This window comes from Phacochoerus africanus, chromosome 8 (assembly GCF_016906955.1).
Source record: "Phacochoerus africanus isolate WHEZ1 chromosome 8, ROS_Pafr_v1, whole genome shotgun sequence".
Lineage (NCBI taxonomy): Eukaryota > Metazoa > Chordata > Mammalia > Artiodactyla > Suidae > Phacochoerus > Phacochoerus africanus.
This window is the reverse complement of record NC_062551.1, coordinates 89,383,516-89,401,997: the sequence shown is the minus strand read 5'-3', so window position 1 is coordinate 89,401,997 and position 18,482 is coordinate 89,383,516. Positions and strand designations below refer to the sequence as shown.

General features: G+C 48.8%; 1 protein-coding gene across 1 annotated transcript in view; it reads left to right on the top strand.

Moving 5' to 3' along the window:
- CSMD2 (CUB and Sushi multiple domains 2) overlaps positions 1-18,482 on the top strand; it is a 648,967-nt gene that overhangs the window by 609,388 nt on the left and 21,097 nt on the right. Inside the window, exons 56-62 of the mRNA XM_047793175.1 lie at positions 1,980-2,153; positions 3,886-4,068; positions 9,697-9,873; positions 11,360-11,539; positions 11,955-12,128; positions 14,957-15,130; positions 15,452-15,525. Coding sequence (XP_047649131.1) covers positions 1,980-2,153; positions 3,886-4,068; positions 9,697-9,873; positions 11,360-11,539; positions 11,955-12,128; positions 14,957-15,130; positions 15,452-15,525 — 1,136 coding nt within the window. The remainder of the gene's footprint in view (positions 1-1,979; positions 2,154-3,885; positions 4,069-9,696; positions 9,874-11,359; positions 11,540-11,954; positions 12,129-14,956; positions 15,131-15,451; positions 15,526-18,482) is intronic.

Below are 18,482 nucleotides of genomic sequence, written 5' to 3'. Positions count from 1 at the left end.
GTGGTTCATCTAGGACTGGAGGCTCCAAAATGGCCCCACCTACATCTTTGAGGACTTGCTGCTGTTGGTTCTCCTCCAAGTGGCCCCACTCACGTGGCCACTCTCTCCAGAAGGATGATTGGTCTTCTTTCCTTGGAGGCTGAGCTCCTAGAGAAAAAGAGGAAGTTAAAAGATCTCTCAAGCCGGAGCTCTGAATTCCTAAAACCTCATGCCACTGCATTCTGTGGATCAAAGCAAGTCACAGGCCAGCCCAGATTTAAGGAGGGAGGAACTAAGAGACTCCACCCCTGGGCGTGGCAGGAGTGGCAGGCTTGTCCGGAATGGGGAACCATGTCTTTGCAGACAGTCAGCCCTTGGGTCCCCAGAGTACGTATCCTCCCCACTTGCATACCAGACCCCAGAGTTCAGTCCGTCCAAATCACTATCATCTCTTCTTGAACTACTGCCACAGCCCCCTCTTTCTTGCCCCGCCCTTAGAATGTTCTCCACACAGTAGCCAGAATGATCATGTTAAAATGTAAATCAGGAGTTCCTGTCGTGGCTCAGTGATTAATGTATCTGACTAGGAACAATGAAGTTGCAGGTTCGATCCCTAGCCTTGCACAGTGGGTCAAGGATCTGGCATTGCCATGAGCTGTGGGGTAGGTCACAGACGCGGCTCAGATCTGGCATTGCTGTGGCTGTGGCATAGGCCGGCGGCTACAGCTCTGATTAGACCTCTAGCCTGGGAACCTCCATATGCCGTGGGTGTGGCCCTAGAAAAAGACCAAAAAAAAAATGTAAATCAGATCATATCACTCCAGTGGCATCCCTCACACTTACACTAAAATCCGGATTCTGTGCCGTGCTCTGGCTCCTAGCAACCTCTCCACTCATGTCTTCTTCTTCTCTTCTTTCCTTGCTCACTTCTATTCTAACAACCCTGGCCTTCTTGCCACTCCTCAAACACCCCAGGCTCATTCTGACCTCTGGGATTTTACGCTTGCTGCCTCTTCCCCTAGAATGCCCTCCTCCCAGATCTTACGTGGCTGACCTTTCCACGTCACCTGATGCGCTGCTCAAATGTCACCTCCTCAGGAGGTCTTCCCTGACCCCCCTACTCAAAAACAGCGCCCTCATCCCACACCTGAGCACTCTTTCCCTGATGCAGCTTCATTTTCCTTCAGGGCACCCCCTAAAAGTACCTATTTACCTATTTTCTTATCCGTGGTCACTCTGCCCCACTCGAATAAAAGTTCCATGAAAGTAGGAACTGGATTTCCCCAAACACAAAACAGCACCTTGCACATAACAGGCGCTCGATGCGTATGTGTTGAGTAAGTTAAAGAGCCTGGGATCCACCTGTAGCAAGAACACTGGGAAGGCAAAGCCAGCGATATTGACAGTATGTTCTGCCCTGGCCTGTACACCTCGACTCCAGCCTTATCGCTGGTTTCCACCATCAGACTCTGGTGTTTCAGCAAAGGGGACTAAAGGGGACAAGCTGGAGACAACTGATGTAAGATGCAGTTGGAAAGGACAATAACTGGTCCTCATTCTGGCTCCAGCGGTACATATGGATGGTTCTAGGATGACAGATCATGCATCTGCCTTCTGTTTCACTATACATACCACCTTTCTGCAGGAGACATCTTAGTATGTCCTACGGCCATGAGGAAATAGGCAGAGGTGAGCTCAAGAGGCAAGGAAGAGAAGAAACACGTATGATGGTGTTCCTGCTATGTGCTGAGCAGTTTCACATGTATTATCTCACTTAACGCTTAAAACAACAGGTGTTGCTGTGCGTTTCACAGACATGGAAACAAGGCAGTGAGATGGGTCAGCATCATTTGCTGATGCTGGTGGGTGTGGCAGCAGGAAGTGTGCCAGGAGAAGGTTTCTCTTCTTCTCTGTCTGTCGCTCTGAAAAGCCCAGCATGTGTCCCGTGATAATGACCCATCCCTGTACCGAATCGCTGAGATGTTCGCTCCTCCCCACAGTGGTGTCCTGCGGCCACCCGGGCATCCCGCCCCATTCCCAGATGTCGGGGGACAGCTATACCGTGGGGGCAGTCGTGCGTTACAGCTGCACGGGCAAACGGACTCTGGTGGGAAACGCCACCCGCATGTGTGGGCTGGACGGACACTGGACTGGCTCCCTCCCCCACTGCTCAGGTACGGGGGCCTGGTGTCAGGGAGAGGGGTCTGACCTGACTGATGGAGATGGGTGAGCTCGTGAGGTGTGAGTGTGACAGATGCATGGAGGGAGGCTGACCTTTTGAGCACAGAGGTCCCAACTGGACTTTAGTCCTTGGTGGTCTGAGCTCCCATTCATCCCTTTAGTCAGCTCTGGTCAAGTCTATACTTCCAAGACATTGCAAAACTGGGAGTTCCCACTGTGGCTCAGTGGGTTAGGAACCTGACTAGTATCCATGAGAATGCGGCTTTGATCCCTGGCCACACTCAGTGGGTTAAGGATCCACTATTGCTGTGAGCTGAGGTGTAGGTCGCAGACTCAGCTTGGACCTGGTGTTGCTGTGGCTGTGGCATAAGTAGCAGCTGCTGCTCCAGTTCAACTCCTGGCCCAGGAACTTCCATGTGCTATGGGTGTGGCCCTGAAAAGCACAAAAAGAGAAATTGCAAAACTAGTGAGGAGACACTTTGTGAGGTTACCTATGGCCAGAGTCATGTCCAGACACTTATTTCCATGAGGTCCCAGGAATAGGCCAAGTCTTCCTGTGGTTCAGCCCAGGTCCCAACCCACTGCTGTATTGTCTCCTTACCTGTTGGGGACTCCTGAGCCCCAGCCTACTTCCCTCTCTATATCGCTGCCTCTCCCATTTGTCCAGCATCCTCGCTGCCTGGTGGAATATAGTTCTTCCCAAAGTGCTAACACACCAGTCCCCGGACTTTTCCTATGAATGAATTTCTTTAACTGCTAATCTCTGGGGACGGGGACAGATGTTATCAACACAGCGAATGCAGGGAAATACGGAAGCCCCCACACCCTAGGGTCCAGAAATTCGTCTTTAATATCATAGCAAAACAAAACATTGGAAATTGTATTGTCCCACCAATGACAGAAACAAAAAAAATTAGTACCCCTACAAATTTCTCTTCTTCGAGGTGAGCCTATTAATCTCACTAATCGCCCAGGTCATGAGCCGGACAGGACTATACTGGGACTCCTATGGCCTGTGAAGCGAGCCCCAGACTCCTTTCTGTTTGGGCTTCTGTTGGAAGTGTCTTGGGGAGACTGGCATGGGGAAGGCAAGGATCATGCATACGGAGGCCTCCTGAATCATCTTCCGAGCACGTTCGAAGGGGAAGAAGTGTTCCAAAGAAGAAAGGCATGCATTTCCCATCCCCACACCCTTCCAAACATGCCTTTGTCCAGTCTCTTTGGTGTGAATGTATCTCCTCATGGGGCTTAGAGGACAAGGTTAAGAGGAAGGGACACTAGTTAGGAGGCTCCTGCAATATAGTTCAGGCTGGAGAAGTTGAGCACCTAAGACAGTGGACCTGGGAAGGGAGAGGCTGCTAGTGGAGAAGACGGGAAAGGGAGAAGGCCAGCTGGGACACTCCACACTGGCACAGGCCAAAGAGCGGAAGGTATGACGTCCCCCACAGAGTCATCCCTCTGCCTTCTTTCTGCCCTTGCCACGTGGCCCCCAGGGACTCGTCCATGACCTCAGACCTCTGTGTTCTTTGACCACTGAGTGCTGAGGACTAATGACTAAGGCAGGCACCTGTCCAGCGACTTGAGCTAGACGCACAATCCGTCTCACTGCCCGCATCCTTAGGGCCCACTGCCTCCCCTTAGCAGTGGCGCGCATCTTTCTCCCTCCCAATCCTCCCTTCCCTTTCCTTCCATGATAAACACTGTCGGGGGGGTTCTGGTCCATAGGCACGAGCGTGGGAATTTGTGGTGACCCTGGCACCCCAGCCCACGGCATCCGTTTGGGGGACAGCTTTGCGCCGGGCAGCCTGATGCGCTTCAGCTGTGACGCTGGCCATGTGCTCCGGGGATCGTCAGAGCGAACTTGTCAAGCCAATGGCTCGTGGAGCGGCACCCAGCCTGAGTGTGGAGGTAATGCATACGACCATTCTGCTTTTCCCCTTGCCTGCGCCCAGGCTCCTCCCCCGTGTTCATACGCGAAGCACCTGCCCTCACAGGCACGGATAAAATCCAGGGCCCCATTTGAACCCTTGGCCTGGTGAATAGTGGACATCAACAGATGGTTCACATTCATTCTCACTCGTAATCCAAAGGCAAACATACTCCCAACCCTAACCTAAGACGGGAAGAAACCAGGGTAAACTAAGTTTAGTGCATTTATTCATTTATTTCCCATATAGTTTCATTCAACAGCTGTGTGCCTAATACTACATAGTATGTGCTGGAGACACAACAGTCCTGGAGACAGACACCCCTTGCCCTCTTGGAGCTTCCCATTTAAGGGAAAACACTGTGTTTAAATAGCATCCAAAGTGCCAAAAGAAACACAAATCCAGGAGTCCCCGTCATGGCTCAGTGGTTAACAAATCTGACTAGCATCCATGAGGACGCAGGTTCAATCCCCAGCCTTGCTCAGTGAGTTAAGGATCCCATGTTGCCCTGAGCTGTGGCATAGGTCACAGACTCGACTCGAAACCCAAGTTGCTGTGGCCGTGGCGTAGGCCGGCAGCTACAGTCCCGATTCAACCTAAAAGACAAAAAAAAAAGGGCAAAAACAATACAAATCCAATTTTTTAAAAACCCTTTAAAAGTAATATAAGCCCTTCATGACGTTTCCTGAGGTAGCCCCAGTGGGCAAAATTATATCTTTCCACACATTCCTAAACTTCCAAATGAAAAAAAACAAAAACAAAAACAAACAAAAAACCCCCCACACTTTTTATTATTTTTAATATTTATGTATTTATTTATTTTGTCTTTTTAGGGCCACACCCATGGCATATGGAGGTTCCCAGGTTAGGGTCCAATGGAAGCTATAGCCGCCGTCCTACACCAGAGCCACAGCAACGCCAGATCCGAGCCGTGTCTGCAACCTATACCACAGCTCACGGCAGTGCCAGATACTCACCTACACCACAGCTCATGGCAATGCCAGATACTTAACCCACTTAGTGAGGCCAGGGATCAAACCTGTGTTTTCATGGATACTAGTTGGGTTCATTACTGCTGAGCCACAACAGGAACTCCGAACAAGCTCTTTTTAAAAACCTGTCTCCCCAGTGTCTGACTTTTTGTAGCTGCTCTTCAAATTGTGCTCTCGCTCTCTCTCTCCCTTCCTCCCTCCCTCTCTCTCTCTCTCTCTCACTCAAATACAGCCTGCATAGCACTCTCCTCCTTAGGAAGCAGTTCAACAACTAAGAGTAAGATTGAGTGAGAAGGTGTTGGAAGGGGGAGGACGCAGTGTGAAGTCATCACCTAGCAGAGGAGGTGTGGGCAGGAAATAGGGAAATAGGGAAAGATGGAATTACCAGGCAGCACGGAAGCCTCATTAAGTTAAGAGCCATTCACTTAGAGGGACAGTAGTCAGCACTGGTCTGGGTGTTTGTTCAAACACATTTTGCTTATAGATGCAGGCACAGGATGGATGAAGCATTAGGCGTAAGGTCGGGGTCTTAAGGGATTAAGACATTGGCGGAAAGTGGCAAAGGGGAGATGAGGATGTACACACAAAACAATGAGGATGAGGGACCTTGGCATCCAAGCTGGGTAAGAAGGGAACGGGTTTATGCATAAGAGGCAGTGAAAAAGTGGTAGGATCAATGGATTATAAGTCCCACAAGGACTAAAAATCACCAGAGAAAAAATTCCAGAGGCAGGAAGCTACAGAGATAAAAGGCAGTGGGTTTTTGTCCATAGAGAATGGGCTGCATGAAATTGAGATGTGGCATAGCCCTGCAGAGCAGAGGGAGGTGCCCTGGCCCGTGATCAGGGGACGCCTTCCCAGGAAGTGATGTAGAAGGAATCGGTGCCCACTCTCACTTGTCTCTCCAAAGTCCTGCCTTTCTGGGGATGCAGTTAGTTTTGATAGGACTTTGTAGGCATAGTAAGAGGTTTGTGATAGTGGGGAGTGTATCGGCAAGGGGAGAATTTGGTGTAGTCTCCAATATCCACTGTGCCCAGGTCCCCTTTGTTGCCACTCAGGTCCCAGGATGGAGTTAGCCACCATGTCAGGAGTGTTCAGGGAACAGAAAGTGGGTGGCTAAGAGTTTTGACTAGGAAGCAAATATTTGTTGAATGAGTGTGTGTGTGTGTGTGTGGGCTCGCAACAGGTACATAGCTCTTTGTGACTTCCCTTGACAAGCTCCCACTTACCTTTCAGGGCTCTACTCCAATTCTTATCTTAGCCCCATTAAACTGTTGCCTTATTAGTGCTTTTATTCCTTCAAATATAGGACTTATTACACCATAATTTTTTTTACCTTTTATTTATTTATTTTTCTACTGTACGGCCTGGTGACCCGGTTACACATACACGTAGACATTCTTTTTTCTCACATTACATGTTCCATCTTAAGTGACTAGACAGAGTTCCCGGGGCTACACAGCAGGATCTCATTGCTAATGCATCCCAAAAGCAATAGTCTGCATCTATTAACCCCAAACTCCCAATCCATCCCACTCCCTCCCCCTCCGCCTTGGCAACCACAAGTCTATTCTCCAAGTCCATGAGTTTCTTTTCTGTGGAAAGGTTCCATTGTGCCATATTTTAGATTCCACATATAAGTGATATCATATGGTATTTGTCTTTCTCTTTCACCATAATTTTTTTAATGGTAGACTTTTTTTTTTTTCTTTTTGTGCCACACCTGTAGCATATGGAAGTTCCCAGGCTAGGGGTCAAATCAGAGCTGCAGCTGCCAGCCTGTGCCACAGCCATTGGGAACACTGGATGTGAGCCACATCTGTGACCTACGTGACAGTGTACAGCAATGCCAGATCTTTAACCCACAGAACAAGGCAAGGGATCGAACCTGCGTCCTCATGGAGACTACATTGGGTTCTTAACCCACTGAGCCAAATGGGAATCCATACACCCTATTTTAATTCATCTCTTTATAGGAAGGCTCTTCAAACAGACTGGGCTGCCCAAGGGCACGAGGCAGGATTTGGTCATCACTGCATGTCCAGTGCCTAGGCAGCACAAATACTTGTTGAATGGATAGGTGTTAGGGCCTATCTGTTGTGCTAATTACATAGGAATCATTTTGTAGATCTAACTTTGGGACCATGTAAATATTGTACATATAAAATAAAATTAAATGAAAGATTACAAAATAATCTCTAAATATCAAAATCAAAATGGAAACAAATGAACTTAACTGTGTATCAAGTTGATGCTTTACTAACCTGGAGAATTACTTCCACTGCCTTGAAAAAAATGAAAGTTGCCTATGGTGTATCCATCCTAAGGACAGATGACTACAATGAAATGAAATCTTAAACTGGTTTTAGCAATCATATCATTTGTAATAAAAGTGGTATTACTATTCTGAAACTATTACATATATACTACCGTAATATATGGGTATAAAACAAGTTAAAAATTATTTACTGTCATTAAGAACCAACATTTTCAACATAAAAGAGATAGCATATAAAAATCAAAAAGGTAAGGAAAAACTCTTAATTCTAAACATGCATTGATAATATCATATAAGCTCATAATGTAGTTTCTTGTTTTTTATTTAATGATTTTTACTTTTTTCCATTATATCTGGTTTACAGTGTTCTGTCAATTTTCTACTATACAGCAAGGTGGCCCAGTCACACATACATATATACATTCTTGTAGTTTCAATTTGAAAAGTTATTTTCCCACTCTAAAAGTCTAAAACCAATGACGAGCTTGATAGCAATGAGTACCCTTAATGCCCAGATTGTAGATTTGTTTGTTTGTGTGTTTTTTCTTTTCTCTTCTCTCTCTATTTTTTTTTTTTTTTGGTCTTTTTAGGGCCACGCCTGCAGTATATGGAAGTTCCCAGGCTAGGGGTTGAATGGGAGCTGGAGCTGCCGGCCACAGCCACAGCCACAGCCACAGCGACACAGGATCCAAACCAGGTCTGCGACCTACACCACAGCTCACAGCCACGCCAGATCCTTAACCCACTGAGCAAGGTCAGGGATGGAACCTGCGTCCTCATGGATACTAGTCAGATTCGTTTCCGCTGAGCCACCACGGGAACTCCAGACTGTAGTTTTTATATCCATTCTCTACTCCAAGGAACCAGAGATCTTTAGGAAAAGTGACTGATTCCAGAACTGGGGCAGGAAATGTACAAGATGAGCATGGAACATCATGTCCCTCCAGCAAGGAGTCTACCAAATGTAACAGGGTCAAATCAAAGGAACTCAGGAGCCAACTTGAAGGGGCTCCCACTAGCCAAAGATGGGTTAATTTGAGCATCAACAAGAATAGAGGTGGCAACAGGTGACAACTAGCAAATAAATTTAAATCCATGAATTCAAATGATTGTTAGTCACCCTTTGGCGCTTGCTAGGGAACCAACTCATCATCATTCTGATGTCTGACTTTAAAAAAAAAAAAAATCAAACATTATCCTTCCTGCATGAACTCTATTTCACAGTAAGCAAGTAGTTGACAATGGGGTGCTAACGCAGGAAGAATTATGGAAATGTCACCATTTCTATCCCCTAATGAAATAACAAATCTGGTCAACAATATTCAATTTCTGTTAAAACCATTAAGTGAAAACTCATAGGAAATTTATGATGCCAGATCAGCATCGTAAATTTATGACCCACTGATCAGTCTCAACTCCATGTACAAGGAAACAACTAGACATTCTGTGCCTCCTAATGCGATGCAGTAGGAAAGACGCAAAGCTGCCTGCAGTACCTTTGCCAAAAAAGCAGAACTTTGGAGTTCCCACTGTGGCTCGGCGGTAACAAATCCAACTAGTATCCATGAGGATGCAGGTTCAATCCCTGGCCTTGCTCAGTGGGTTAAGGATCCAGCATTGCCTTGAGCTGTGGTGTGGGTCGCAGATGCAGCTCGGATCCTGTGTTGCTGTAGCTGTGGTGTAGGCCGGCCACTGAAGCTCTGATTCGACCCCTAGCCTGGGAACCTCCATATGTCTCAGGTGCAGCTCTAAAAAGACCAAAAAGCAAAAAAAAAAAAAAAGTAGAATTTGACTACAGAAACTACAGGGGACAAAAGAACACGCTGAACAAGGCCTCCCTGGGGCTGTTAGTATATCCAGGCAGTGGGAAATTCTACTGGATAAATGTTCTAATTTCTGCAACAGATAAACCATGGGAGAGGGTAATCCAATAACCTCTGGGTTCAGAGTCCAAGAGATTCGCCAACCAAATGTCACATGCAGCCCTTATTTGGGTGGTAGTTCTAACAAATTAACTATAAAAAGAGAGAGAGATGATTGAGGGGAACGAAGCACTGATTGGATATTTGGTGATATTTAGGAATCATTTAAATTTTAAGTATGATAATAAAGAGTCTTCACTTTTAAGAAATCAGAAAAAAATCCCTACAGGTCTCTCCTCCCCTCCTGAGGGTGAGATGATCTGACATGAAAGCATTATGAGGGGCGTTTCAAGCCGAGGGATCCTTACGTAGCACATGGTCCGCACTCTGGGCAGCGCTCAGCCCCCCACCCCTACCCCCACCCCAGGGATGCCTGCCCTTGTTCAGATGGATAATGTGTTCTTCCGGCTTCCTAGTGATCTCTTGTGGGAACCCCGGGACTCCAAGCAATGCCCGAGTCGTGTTCAGTGACGGCCTGGTTTTCTCCAGCTCCATCGTCTACGAGTGTCGGGAAGGGTACTACGCCGCTGGCCTGCTCAGCCGGCACTGCTCGGTCAATGGCACCTGGACGGGCAGTGAGCCTGAGTGCATAGGTGAGAAGCCTGGTCCCCGGGGCTCTGTGGCAAGTGGTGTCCGAGGCCATCAGGTTCCTCCCTGCCGAAGAAGGAGGCTGACCTCGGGCGATTGGGAGGGCTGGCCGGCGTGGTGGGACACGACCCTGAGTAAGACTCATACAGATAGCCTCCAGGTACTGAGCACATGGTTCCTGACAGCCACTGAGCTCAGTGCTTTGTCTCACATGCGTTACGTCTTTGGATTCTCCCTGGGACCCCATGAAGTAGACACTATTAGCTCTACTTTACAGATGATACAGCTGAGACTGAGAGGTTGAGAATACACACACACACACACACACACACACTAATAGTATATATGTATATTATTAATATGCGCACACACACACACACAGTGTATACAAATATAGATGCTATTTCAGACTCTACCAGTCCCTTAGGCTTTCTTTTCCTTTTTCAGGGCAAACCCCCAGTACTCAGTCTAATTCTCTTTCCACTTGAACGCTGCCGCCATCCACTGTCTTTGTTAATTCCCTCTCTCCCGTGGACCCATCCTCACCCCAGCCTGGCTCCCAAACGTGGTGTAACCCCAGAGCTCCCATTTCTTGCTTCTCCTAAAGGCAGCTGCAGACCCTTTTCTTGGAAAAGCAAGTCACTCTGGGACCCCGATGGAGGGACGTGACCAGATGAAGGAATCTGATGATACTCTCCCTTTCAGAGTCCTCCCTCTGAAATCCCATGTCCAGTTCACTTTTGTTCTGAGGCCAGAGCTCACCAACCCCCACCCTTACCTGAGACCATAACATAGGTAGGGCCTTTGCAGAGGTCCTAGGCCACAGACCCCACAGAGGCTTCCCAGGCAGAAGCGCAGGCGGAAAGATGCCCTTCCCAGCAGACAAATTGTCTTATCTGGCCCACTGGCATCTCTTAGGCTCTTCAACCTGGAAACCTCCCTCTCCCGGGACCCCAGCCTCATTTATGAAGTCGGGTACTTCGTTGCAGAGGTGGGGGCTTTATTTTTTATGGCACATGGAGTTTCAGGTCTAGGGGTCAAATTGGAGTTGCAGCTTCCAGCATACAGCACAGCCACAGCACCCTACACAGCAGTTTGCAGCAATGCCGGATCCTTAACCCACTAAGCAAGGCCAGGGATTGAACCTACATCCTCATGGATGCTAGTCAGGTTCTTAGCCCACTGAGCCATAGTGGGAACTCCAAGGCATGTGCTTTAAATAAGACGGATGGATTTCACAGCCCAAGTTGCTGGGGTGCATCAGGGTGGCGCAGGCAGACAAGGGAACATAGACCAGCTTTGCAAGGAGACGGCTGCAGGGACCTTAGAATGGACAGCGCCCTACTAGAAACCTACAAAGAGACAGGCCATTCTTGATCTGACCATTTTCCTTCCCGAACACGTGCAGGGCGTGATAGGGACGGTGTTGGACTGCTGGGTGGAAGGGGCATCTGTGCTGGGAATGAAGGATGCTCTGTCTCCTCATCCTAGTCATAAACTGTGGGGACCCTGGGATTCCAGCCAACGGCCTCCGGCTGGGCAATGACTTCAGATACAACAAAACTGTGACCTACCAGTGCGTCCCTGGCTACATGATGGAGTCACACAGGGTGACCGTGCTGAGCTGCACCAAGGACCGGACGTGGAATGGCACCAAGCCGGTCTGCAAAGGTGTGTTTAGGGACCCACAGATACAGACACAGGGGAGGTACAAAAGGCAGGCAGGGGCCTCAAACACCCAGAAGGGAGGGGGGGATGAGGCAGAGCCCTCTCATCTTATGTGGGGCAGGGCGGGGGCGGGGGGGGTGGGATGTGCAAGGTAAGGATCAGTCCCTGAACCTCTGCCGGGAGGGAGTGGGAAGGTCCTGGGCCTTGAACCTGGAGGAGAGGGCCGTGCAGAGAGGAGTGGGTGGTAGTAAGGTGCAAAAAGAAGATCTCCAAGTGAGAGGGGTCGTTCCTGATTCCTCCCACCTGGCCCAGACTCCCAGCAGTCACAGGGTGGCCTGTGACATTGGGGCCAGCAACCAGGCCCTGGTGTCCCCAGGACAGACAGCCCCAGCACTCAGCCTGCTTTGGTCTCTCCCAGCCATCATGTGCAAGCCACCGCAGCTCGTCCCCAATGGGAAAGTGGTGGGATCCGACTTCACATGGGGCTCCAGCGTGACGTACGCCTGTCTGGAGGGGTACCAGCTCTCCTTGCCTGCCGTGCTCACCTGCGAGGGAAACGGGTCCTGGACCGGAGAGCTGCCTCAGTGTTTCCGTAAGTTGTTCACGGGAGGCCTCCAGGGCACCCCATCTGCTGCCTCCCCACCCTTACCCTCTTCTGAGCTCTGCTGCTGGAAGATCCAGAATGAGAGCTCCCACCCCGACACCCCAAATCAGGGAGAAATTTTGGCAAGGACACCATTACAGAAGGAAGGGGTTTTATTTATTACTCATGTATTTAATTTTTGGCTGTGGGGTTCCCGGGCCAAGGATCGAACCTGCACCACAGCTGTAACCAGAGCCACAGCAGTGACAATGCCAGTTCCTTAACCTGCTGAGTCACGAGGGAACTCCAACGAAGGGGTTTAAAAGGAGGAATATGAGAATTATCTCAGTTGAGTCCTGACTCCCGTCACTGTGTGGCGTCACAGTGGAAGGAAGTTAAGCCAGAGACAAGGGAAGAGTTTCTTAACCTGAAAAATTGTTAATTGGATGGGTTAGAACCCAAAGATGGGGATGGGAGGGGGCAGGCGGGGCTGGGCCAGAAACATGCCTGGCTTCAAGGAAAATACTTTGCACAGAAAAGACTCTGGGGCACCTGTGACTTTCTGGCAAGAGAGTCATTTCCTATCTCCCTGGCTCAATTGAGCCTCAAGTCTCAAAGAGCCTCAAGTCCATTCCAGGGCTCGTTCTATACCGAGTCCCCCAAAGAAGCAAGTTCCAGGTCAGTTATTCTTGTCTTGCCGCATAATCAGGCCCTGGATTGTTTTCTCAGTGTCCATGCTTTGGACAAACGGTAGGACCATTTTTTCTTTCTGCTTGGCTTTATTTTAACACTGCCGAAAACTATCAGCATGCTCACAACACTGTTTGGGGATCTCTGAAAATTTGCTTCAGTTTGGGAAATTTCCGCCGAGATGAGGGCCCATAAACGTGAATGCAGGAAAGGCGGCCTTTGGTGCGTGATTAACCCCTTAGACCTTTGCATTTCTCCAGGGAGGCATCGGGAAGGTAGAGGGTCTCCGGGGTGAGTCTTCTTTTCTTGAGAAAGAGCTGGATTGGTTTTTAAAAATGAATTATGATTATCATAAAAAAATCATACTATATCTGAAAATACAAAGAAGAAGGAAATAATCACCCGAATCCTCTCTCCCAGAGAAAACCAGTTAGGCTTGTCGTTCTACTTCCACGCAGTTACCACGCAGCTTTGCATGTTTAGCGGTATGTATGCAATTTTCTGTAAGCAGTGTGGAACCATGCTGTTCACAACTTGTATTCATTGTTAGGCCATCAGCCCCTTGTTCAATCAATAAGTACTAATCTATGCATCATCATTTTTAATGGCTTTCAAGAATTTCCTTGCAGATGCCACAACCAGCTTAATCTCCTACTGGAGATGAATTTGGGTTTGAGTTTCTTCAGTGTAATCATGTTAGAAGCAGTTCTGCAATAAAAGGCTTTGAAAACAGTATTTCTTTACCCTCGTGGTCAAGTTCGAGGAGGGAGGCTGCTGGGTTGACCAGCGTGTACACTATACTTCTTGATATATGTTCCCAGACTGTCTTCTAGAAGGATCGTCCCAATTTACACTCCCCCCACCCCAGCAGTTGATGAGATTTCTTGACTCACACCCTCATTTAGATTTTGCCAATATTCTTAATATTTACCAGCCTGAAGAGTTTTTAAAAATCTCTCTCTCTTTTTTTTTTTTTCCTTTTTTGTCTACACCCCAGGTTTGCAGAAGTTCCCAGGCCAGGGGTAGAACCCGAGCCACAGCAGCTACCTGAACCGCTGCAGTGACAATGCTGAGCCACACGGGAACTCCAGATATCTCATCATTTTAATTGGTATCACATTGCTTATTAGCAAAACTGAGCTGCTCTTTCTTTGCACCCATGTGTATGTCTTATTCTTTGAGTTGCCTCTTCCTGGATGTGGTGACTTCTGACTGGTTCAGCCTTTAGCTGACTTCTCATTGGTCCATCCAGGTTCCCCGGCTTCCAGGGCCAGGCTTCTATTTGATTTTGCATCTGATTATAAACCTCATGACCCTGTGTACACACACACACACACACACACACACACACACACACACACACACCATAGCATAGCATGAAGAATGTGCTTCACACTTCAAGTTATGTCTTGGGGAACTTGGCCTTCCATGGCCAATTTTTAATGACACTCTCTGATGAACCAAATGAAATGGACACACCCAGACACTATTCACTGCAGGACACATGCACACTCTTTGGAAAGACATTTGGCAGTATGTTAAGAGCTGTGAACACACTCAAACCTTTAAAGATCGTAAGTTCACTCATAGAGAATTCCTCTAAGAAAATAGTACAAGTTAAAGAAAAGCCAGGTGTAACTTGATAATAATAGAAAATGCCTAATATGATAAGCTGCAATCATGATACAGCATCTCATTGCAAATTTAATGTAGCTGATAATCAATAATGCTGTCATAAACATGGATAATGTTTATAGAATATCATATGAACAAAGCAAGGTCAACAGCACCTGGACATCGGGTTTGCAGCCATACACCTAAACAAAGACGAGGAGGAAATGAGCACAAAAATGCAAAAAAAAAAGGTGTTTTGGGTCACAGGATGATAGTTTATTTTTTTCTCCATGTTCTAAACTTCCTGTAATGTTGCTCCACTACTCGGCTGTGATTATTAAGAAGCACTTGAATGTGGAAGGGAGAAGAAACACACAGCAACACAGAGGCAGGTGTAATCACCCAGGGCTGCCCCGCAACCAGGAGGAAAGCAGTACAAAGACCAGAGATGGTTGGCAGGAGTGGTTGAGGGGGGCGAGCAGACTGAGTTCCAGAAAGTGACTTGGACCTGCCTTTCTTCCTCGACTTCCCAGCTGTGTTCTGCGGAGACCCCGGCGTCCCACCCCGCGGGAGAAGAGAGGACCGAGGCTTCTCATACAGATCGTCCGTCTCCTTCTCCTGCCAGCCCCCTCTGGTGCTGGTGGGCTCTCCACGGAGATTCTGCCAGTCAGATGGGACGTGGAGTGGTACCCAGCCCAGCTGCATAGGTGAGAGGTGACCTGGGGCAGAGTGTGTGCCAGCAGGTGGGGATCCTTCTTGGAGGGCCTGAGATGATGACTTTGCTTCCCTGTCTTCAGTATCTCATCTGCAAAAGGGGCAAGTCCTCCTCTGAGCACCTTAGACAGGACGTGAGTTCCTGGGCTGCCGGGACTTACCTGGTCAGCCAAGGCCATGACTCAGGTGGAGATTCCAAAAGGCGGGGAGGTCAGGACGTGGCTCCATGTGCTCCCCTCCATCTGTTTCTTGGGATGAGTGGGGGCAACGGCAGCCTCCATGACCACAGTCTGTTTCTTTGTTTTGCAATCCAGACCCGACGCTGACCATGTGTGCAGACCCTGGCATGCCGCAGTTTGGGATACAGAACAGTTCCCAGGGCTACCAGGTAATGAGGTCAACCGAGATGGGGCCCTTTCTGCCTCCTGTCCCTCCCTGTCACTGTCAGTCTCCTAGGACCCAGGGACCTTCCTCAGGATAGCGCAAGGGGAGACGGGACCTTGGAAGCTGGAGTGCTTCTTCAAGCCAGGAGGCATAGGAGCCCCCTCAGAAATGGGCAGGCGTTTCCACCAGCTCAACTCAGAATCCATTGTGGCTCAGTGGGTTGAGAACCTGACTACTGTACACGAGGGCCCAGGTTCGATCTCTGGCCTCACTCAGTGCGTTAAGGATCTAGCATTGCTGTGAGCTGCAGTGTATGTTGCAGATGTGGCTTGGTTTCGGCGTTGCTGTGGCTGTGGCGCAGGCCAGTGGCTGCAGCTCTGATTCGACCCCTGGCTTAGGAACTTCCTTATGCTTCGGATGTGGCCCTAAAAAACAAGCAGATGTGGACGAACAGACTCACACATGGCTCCACAACCACTTCCCAGCAACCCCATGTGGTTGGGGCAGGGTGTTTGAGGACACACAGAAATGAATGAGGCAGGTGGACTTTCTGTCCTCAGGGCACCCATGCCCCGCAGGGCTCAGACAGGGTGGCAGGAGCCAGCAAGTGCCACACGGGAGGCAGGCTTCTGCCCAGTGGGCCCATCCAGTGGGCTCCAGGCTCCAGGGACACATCTCAGAATCAGCTTCAGAGGGAAAGGCTTTGGACAGCCTGGATGGGACACTGAACAGAAGGAAGCAGGAAAAGATGGATGTGTTCAGGCAGGAGCATGAACTGGAGCCCACCAAGTGCCCAGGGGAGTCTCAGGGACTGAGCTGTAAGTGGCAGGCTGGGATCTAGCCCCCAAATGTGATTTATCCACTCAGTCTATATTCAACAAATATTTACTGCCATGAGCTATTTCTAGGCACTAGGGATATAGTGGGAATAAGACAGCCTGAGTGCCTGCTCTGACGGGGCTCCTGTGCTGATGGCAATAAATAAATAAGGTCACTTCTGAAAGCGATACGCTCTCCAAATGGTATAACATAAAGGGACATGACGTGGTGGGTTGCTCTTTCAGGACCCTTAGGGAGGGAAGAGGCCTCCTAAACTAGAACGGTGGTGCCCCTGATGAGAAGGGCCAGCCCTGGACAGAGCTGGGTGGGCATAGCTGGCAGAGGCAGCAACCAGGGCGGAGGAGCCCTCTGGCAGGGGGGGCTTGCAGGTTTCAGGACTAGAAAGCAGGCCAGCCAGGTGGCCCAGAGGGTAGCGAGAGAGGACGTAAAGCCGAAGCGCTTGGCTGGGTTTAAAAACAACCCGTCCCTGCCTTGTGAACTTAAATCACATCCCAGGACCCAGAAATTGTCATCACAGAAACCAACCCCGGAGATACTCTCGTACACGTTACCAGCACATGAGAAAAATCGTGCTGTGGTCCCACCATGGCGGATCACACAGCAGTGACAATAATGCAAGAACCATTGTTCTCCACCATGTGGGTGGATCTTGGAGACATGGTGTTGAAGGTCAAAGGTGGCAGAATGCTATTTCTAGGAAGATTAAGACCGAGAAGAGCTTAACATCGTTTAGGGATTTATGTACACATATGGAATCGAATTGTTTTCCCACTAAGCAAGGAAATGAAAAACACAAAATTCAAGATGCTGGTTTGCACTTGGAGGGCACAGGAGGGCCACGAAGACAGTTACCACCGTGTCAGTGGTGTTCTGACCCTTACGCTGAGGAGTGGGCTCAACTTAAGGTGCCCATTTTGTGATGATGATTGACATCTGTGTCTGTTCCGTATATTCTTTACTACGCATCAAATATCACGTAATAAATTTTGGAAAGATTTAGGGCATTGGCGTCCCACTGTGGCATAGTGGAAAGGAATCCAACCAGTATCCATGAGGATGCAGGTTCGATCCCTGGCCTTGCTCAGTGGGTTAAGGATCCGGCGTTGCTGTGAGCTGTGGTGTAGGTCGCAGACACGGCTCAGATCTGGCATTGCTGTGGCTGTGGTATAGGCCGGCAGCTGCAGCGCTGCTTCAGTCCCTTGCCTGGAAATGTCCATATGATACAGGTGCAGCCCTAAAAAAAAAAGAAATAAATAAAGAAAAAGAAAAAAGAAAAGAAAGTAGGGTATGGACTGGGTCATGTGGGACCTTGAGACCATGATAAGAATCTTGGATTTTATTCTCAATATCAAGGAAAACCACATGAAGGTGATTCAGTCTGATCCATTATTTGAACACTCACCCAGGACCCTGAGGGGAGAATGAGTTGTAGGGCGTTAGGAATGGAAGCACTTGGACAAATAAGCCACTACTGCAGCATCTGGAGAGAGAGATGAGGGTGGGACTGAGCCAGGGCAGTGACCATGAAAATGGAGGGAGGTGAAGGGGTCAGGATGTAAGTTGTAGGCAGAACCAAGAGGGCTTGGTGACGGATTGGATGCAGGGTTGAAGGAAAGGAAGGAATCAGGGATGACTTCAGGGTTTTGATTTGCACAGCTGGGTGCAGAGAGGTGCCATTTGCTGAATGAGGTGATGAAGTACAAAACACAATCAGGTTGGCACCGAGGAAGGGAGTGGAAATTCAGTTTCACCTTGTGAGGAGTTCCCACTGTGGCTCAGCAGGTTAAGAACCGACATAGTCTCCATGAGGATATGGGTTTGATCCCCAGCCTTGCTCAGTGGGTTGAGGATCTGGCGTTGTCTCAAGCTGCAGTGTCAGTCAAGGAAGCAGCTCAGATCTGGTGTGACTGTGGCTGTGGCGTAGGCCAGCAGCTGCAGCTCCAATTCAGCCCCTAGCCTGGAACTTCCATATGCCACATGCAGATGCAGCCTCAAAAAAAAAAAAAAAAATTCGCCTTGCACTGTTTGAATCCACTCCCAGAGATAGTGGGCTCATCCTTTTATGATGATGATTGACGTCTATATCTGTTGCATATATTCTTTACTATGCATCAAATATCA